The sequence below is a fragment of the Primulina huaijiensis genome, chromosome 8 (assembly GCF_012295235.1).
Source record: "Primulina huaijiensis isolate GDHJ02 chromosome 8, ASM1229523v2, whole genome shotgun sequence".
Lineage (NCBI taxonomy): Eukaryota > Viridiplantae > Streptophyta > Magnoliopsida > Lamiales > Gesneriaceae > Primulina > Primulina huaijiensis.
Window position 1 is genome coordinate 19773679 of NC_133313.1, and position 5603 is coordinate 19779281.

Below are 5603 nucleotides of genomic sequence, written 5' to 3' on the forward strand. Positions count from 1 at the left end.
AGATGAGAGCTGTATGAGTATTCAAGAATACATGTCATCATTTATCATACAATGATGGTTTACATGTAAAAATAATAATATTAAAAAACAATAATCAACATTTAAAAATAGAAAAAGGTCATTTAAAAAAAGAGAAAGGAAAAGGTAAAATATTATGAATAAATTTTGGGGAAATATATCTCGTTTTATATCTTTCAAATAAGATAAGATAATTCGTAAGATCGAACGCTTGTTATTTTATCAAACTTTATAGTTGATGGTAATTGTAAAACTCTAATATTTTAAATTATATATCAGTTAAGAACTCAAATCATCACATTTTGATTGCCAAGCAGATGCAATCGTTGTGTCCCAAGAAACCCTTTACAGTATTGTACTTCTTTCGATCAATGAAAATCAAATATGTAACCTTTATTATGAAATCAATTGTAGAGCTTTTTTCGCTTTACCAAAATCTGTAACTAGTGGTGAAATAACATATCTAATCTTTTAAATATTACAACAATTCAAGTACATATCTATTGTTTTATCAAACAAATATAATTATTGAACTCTAATATGCTCTTACTTTAGCACAATCTTTCAAGAAACTAATACCAAGATATGCATGTAAATAATTTAGTATGTTTTTTTAAAAAAGATATTAAGTTAACACGGTATATCACACCATTCACTAATTTATTATTTTTATTTATTAAAACATGTTAACACTAAGAGTATCATAATCCATATTAATATTAAAGTAGGCACAAAAACTTTTGTGTGACGATCTTCAATGTTAATTTTGTAAAACAGATCTTCTATTTAAATCATCCATGAAAAAATATTACTTTTTATACTAAAATTATTACTTATTATTGTAAATATAATTAGAGTTGATATGTCTCACGTATAGTTGCTTATTATTGTAAATATAAGCATGATTGACTCGTCTCATATACCATCACGACATATTATAAAATACGTGCCTCACCATCAATATTCGGAATATCCATTTTTATTCAGAGTTTTAAAACGAGCATAGTCGACAGATTCTAGTTCAGATGACACAATGCTACATAGAGCTGTCTAGCTCATTGCCTCATCTTTCCCAAAGTAGAAGGGAAATGAGCATTAAAGCTACAACGCTAGGTGCCGCCGGTAACTAGCCCCTCCTAGGCACACCTCGTCTCAAATCCTCGTTATCTTTGCTCAAGGAATCGACCTGGGATTGAAGAATGTTGATCATTGCTTGAGCTCTCATCACTTCAATCTTCAACGTCTCCCTCTCCATTGAAACGTTCAAGATCTCGTTCTCAAGGTTGCTGATGAACTTCAAGTACCCTGGAGGCACAGATTTCTCGAGGTTGGAAGAGTCGAGTGGGTTGATCACTGGACGGTTTTCTTGGCGTTCTACGGGTTCTAGCAGCGGAAACTCAAAAGGTCCTAAAGGAAAATTTGTCGTCATCATCATTGTTGGTGGGTCTTGAGTCATTGTGGTTGAATCTTCGGATCCATTGGCGTTGCTCGAGTTAGGGTCATTGTGTTTCGATCTTTTGCTGGATAGAGAGAGCTCTCTGGGATCTTCTGATTTCTCCCTCTTGCACAAAAACTCAAGACTCTGCGACTCGACTGGATTTTCTATCTGAGGAGAAACCATGATGAGAGACTTAGGATCCTGCGTCAGATACAAAACAAGAAGATAAAAATATGAAATCGATAAAGTAAAGAATCATATGGCTTTCAAAAGTATAGATTGACAGCAACAGAGACCAGATAAAAATTATTGGAGAATGCTGTTCAGAATCATAGTTTCGACTCCAAATAGTTTTTTGTTATCTACAACTTAAGAGTTCCAATGTTCCATACAGGCGAAAAGTACTTCTCAATGAGTTCACATGCGAGAAAGATTTTAAGATAAATGAGTTAAATTAAGTCCTAAAACAAAGGATTTGGTAATAAATTATCATCAGAAATTCAACGTAATTAATTGGGATCCGGTGCAAAAACTTTCCACATGTTTTACTCCAACTTAGAACATCAACCGTGGCCACCATGTGCTGGGGTAACAGAGGATGGATAAAAAACACATTGCGTCTTTTCTTCCCATCAAAGACTAGATCTCTGTTTAAAGAGGTCATCTTATGGAACAACATTTCTGGGAAGAGCTATCAAGCCAATCTTGAAATGAAGCTGTCGAACGTAAAATAATCCAAATACCAACAGCAAATAGTTTGGTGCGCTTCGAAAGAGCTTCAATCTCACAATCGCTAGTTCCTAGTTCCATTTTATATAGTTTTCAAGTCTGCTTTGTCCTAGAATTGACTGCCCAAGAATGAAAAGGCATATTTCTCCTTCATCCCCCAACTTTTTTTAAAAAAAAATTAGGCAAAATCTAGCTGACGGACAGCTTCCTCAAAAATGAACAAAGCACTGTGAGAAATGTTTTCACCGTAGAATCGACACAACTAATGGCTCAAGAAAATGAATCAAACAAAATTTATGCGTGATTCTGCATACATAATCCACAACCTGGAATTTATATCACATCCACACCTAGCAACATTGAATCCAATGATCAACAGAGTAAGTTATAGACAAGACAGTCCACTAGTCGAGGGAATTCATTGTGACGTAATAGTTAGCACCTATCTAAAATCAATTTCAATGGTATATATTCAGAAGAAGGGACAATGAAAAACCTGTCCAATAACAGTGCACTCAACTCGAACTTCATCTTCATCACCATTGGGCACATCATCATCAGCGTCCCCTCCAGGAACCACAAGCACTGCATCATCGTCCCATTCCTCTTCAATAAAAGGGGCATAACGGTCCCCATTTGGTGGCCCGAGGCCACTTTTCTGGAAAATTCTACAGAGCACAAATGCATCCTTTTTTGCCGGAAAACAACGAATGATTGTAGCATTTATAACTCACATATAAATCAGAAATACATAGACAAGAAAATAAATAAAAGCATAGAGATGAATCTCCGAAACCACATCCACACCTGCGCAACTCCAGCCCTTTCCAATTCCGTATCACAAAGCCTATACTCATGCATTACCCAATTCGTTCTCTTCCCATCCGGAGCACGCCCAATATGAAAAACAAGTGTTTTTTTCATTCCTATGGCTTGATTTTTATGACGCACGGGTCGATCCTTCCCAGTTGCTTTCCAATATCCTTTGCCAGTAGCTCGATTCAGCCGAGACCCATTACCGTACTTCCTATCCACAGGGCTGAAAAAGTACCATTCTTGATCTCTAGTCTTCAGAGATGAGTATTCTGTTTAAGGCAAAAACGCACCCGTTAAATAGCGAAAAGAAACCATTCGTGCACATAGAACAAGAGGAATAAAAATGAAATCAGAAACAACAAAATCTAATCTTATAAAAGTTTATCCAATTCTTTGATGCTAAAGAAACCTCATCTTCTTGCACTTCTCTTCACAGTAATTTAAAACCATAAAGCCCAAGGGCTTGAGTTTAATTGAGCTAGTCAAGTTAAGAATTTTGGAGGGCAAAATTTGACTTTGAACGAACAATTTAATTGGATTTATCATAACACTTGAAGCTACATTTTCCCCAACAAAATATACAAATGTCATGATCCACAAACAGAAGAATTAAAGTCACGCGCACACATTACTTAACACCACCAACAAAATTGGCAATAATTATATCCCATGTAACTTATAGTAATATCAAATCAGTTAAATTATAATCCCAAAGACTAAAGTTTGCAACTTTGCACTAAAACATCAAATAGATGAACCAAAAATACAATCGAATCAATGAAAGATAAACAAACAAAACATAGCAAACTCATTTGAGAGCACACAAAAGTATTTATTTCATTTACCAGCAAGCTCCCAAGGCTCAGATTTGTAGACATCAATTTCAATAACAGCTTGGAAACGAAAGGGTTTCCCACAAGCTTTCCTCCTCAAATAATACCTCACCAATTCTTCATCAGTCGGATGAAACCTGAACCCCGGTGCCAAAGAAGACGGCGGCGTCGCCCCCTTCCCCGCCGCCACAACCACCTCATGTCCCATCTCCACCCCAAAAAGCACAACGATCCCCTCAAAACCCACCAACAAATAAATAAAAATCCGGTAATTCAGAACTCCCCCTCAGCAAACCTCAACACAAAAAAGAAAAACCCAGATGCAATAAACCAAGAAAAACCAAAACAAAAAAGCACCAAAGGAAGTTAGGTTCGAAAGAAGTGAAAAAAAAAATAGAAGAAGATTAGAAGGCAAGCAAAGGTGTTAACACAAGATTTAAGGTGATGGGGTGTTGGGAAAGACGAGATTTTTTAGGGGTTTGGTTAATGGTTTTGCCCATTGGTTAAGAAACGAGAGTGTGTGGTGTGTGTTGAGGATGCTTGCTTGACACGGAAATCGAAAATCCAACCAAAATGTGTACATCTAGCTGTTCCTCATTGTTTTGTTTCATTTGAAGGTTGTTTGTTACCCTTTTATTCAAATTGGTCCTGAAAGTTCATGGGATTTTAGACTCATTTCCATTTTTATTGTGTCTTCCTCAAAGATTTATTATTTAAAACCAAACACTTGTGTAAAATTAAATTTTTAAATAGAAGCAAAAAAATGTGGTATGTAGGTTTTTACATTCATCGTTTTGTTTGGACTAAAAAAACATTTTGGATTCCAAAAGTTGTAAATACAACAGACGATGAAAGTCTATTTTTTTACTTTCCACCGTTTTTTAGCATTCATGTCAACTTAAGATATTATAACTAACAATTAAATTTGATATTTATAATCGTTATATATTTAGAAGTTAGATTTTAATGAATTTGATACATTTACATTTGGTACGCCCATGATCACATAATTTATGACAACACGTTTTTTACAAAGTAAAGAAAAACTTTTTTCCACTACAATATCTAAACTTTAAATTATTTTTAATTTTCTGGAAAAGTACTTTAATGAGCTGGTTTGAAAATGGAAACCATGGATATATTCGGGCTCCTCTCCACCACACCTGCCGGTTACAGTGACGTTTGCTCCCTTTGGAAGAAGAAAAGGCGAAGTCTTGGATTTGGAGAGATTTTTCGAGTAAGATATGCCGATGAATTCAATCAAGGGAAGTGGCGTTGACAGTGGAAGCAGAGTCCAGACGATACCCTCGGGGGGTCGCGAAGGATAGTGCAGAGTTTGAAGGAGATAGTGAGCTGTTCGGAGGCGGAGATCTATGCAGCACTCAAGGATTGAAATATGAATCTACTTTATCTACTTATATGAAAGCTTGAATAAGATGCGATGGACCAGTTTTGGTACGGTTATATATCAAATAAAATACAGATGGCGTACATTGCTTTCTCCAATACTAGAGATGTCAATGGGACGGGTATGGCTAAACCCAAGACCCGCCCCATGAAGAAAACTTTGACCCATTACCCGCCTCACCCCGTTTAAATATTCTTCGGACCCACCCCACCTCAAATACGAAATGGGGTCGGGTAGACCCGCGAGACCCGTTAGACCCGAAATTTTTTTAAATGAAAACTGTAATCTTCTTATCACATGACTGAATTATGAAACAAACAAGTCTCTAAATAAAACACAATAGAAAACTAATTCATGTCTT

At 35.9% G+C, this 5603-nt stretch overlaps 1 protein-coding gene across 2 annotated transcripts; it reads right to left on the reverse strand.

Moving 5' to 3' along the window:
- Nucleotides 1-979: 979 nt before the first annotated feature.
- On the reverse strand, nt 980-4441 carry LOC140982982 (NAC domain containing protein 50-like). Of its 2 annotated transcripts, none has more exons than XM_073449796.1 (4): nt 3847-4441; nt 2993-3270; nt 2682-2873; nt 980-1624 (listed from the first exon to the last, which is right to left on the reverse strand). In XM_073449796.1, exons 1-4 carry the CDS (start codon nt 4040-4042, stop codon nt 1145-1147), a joined length of 1146 nt encoding a protein of 381 aa, XP_073305897.1. In that variant the 5' UTR covers nt 4043-4441; the 3' UTR covers nt 980-1144. The 2 variants fall into 2 exon arrangements, with proteins under 2 accessions (XP_073305897.1, XP_073305896.1); XM_073449795.1 differs by having other exon boundaries at nt 980-1657; nt 3847-4439.
- Nucleotides 4442-5603: the final 1162 nt, after the last annotated feature.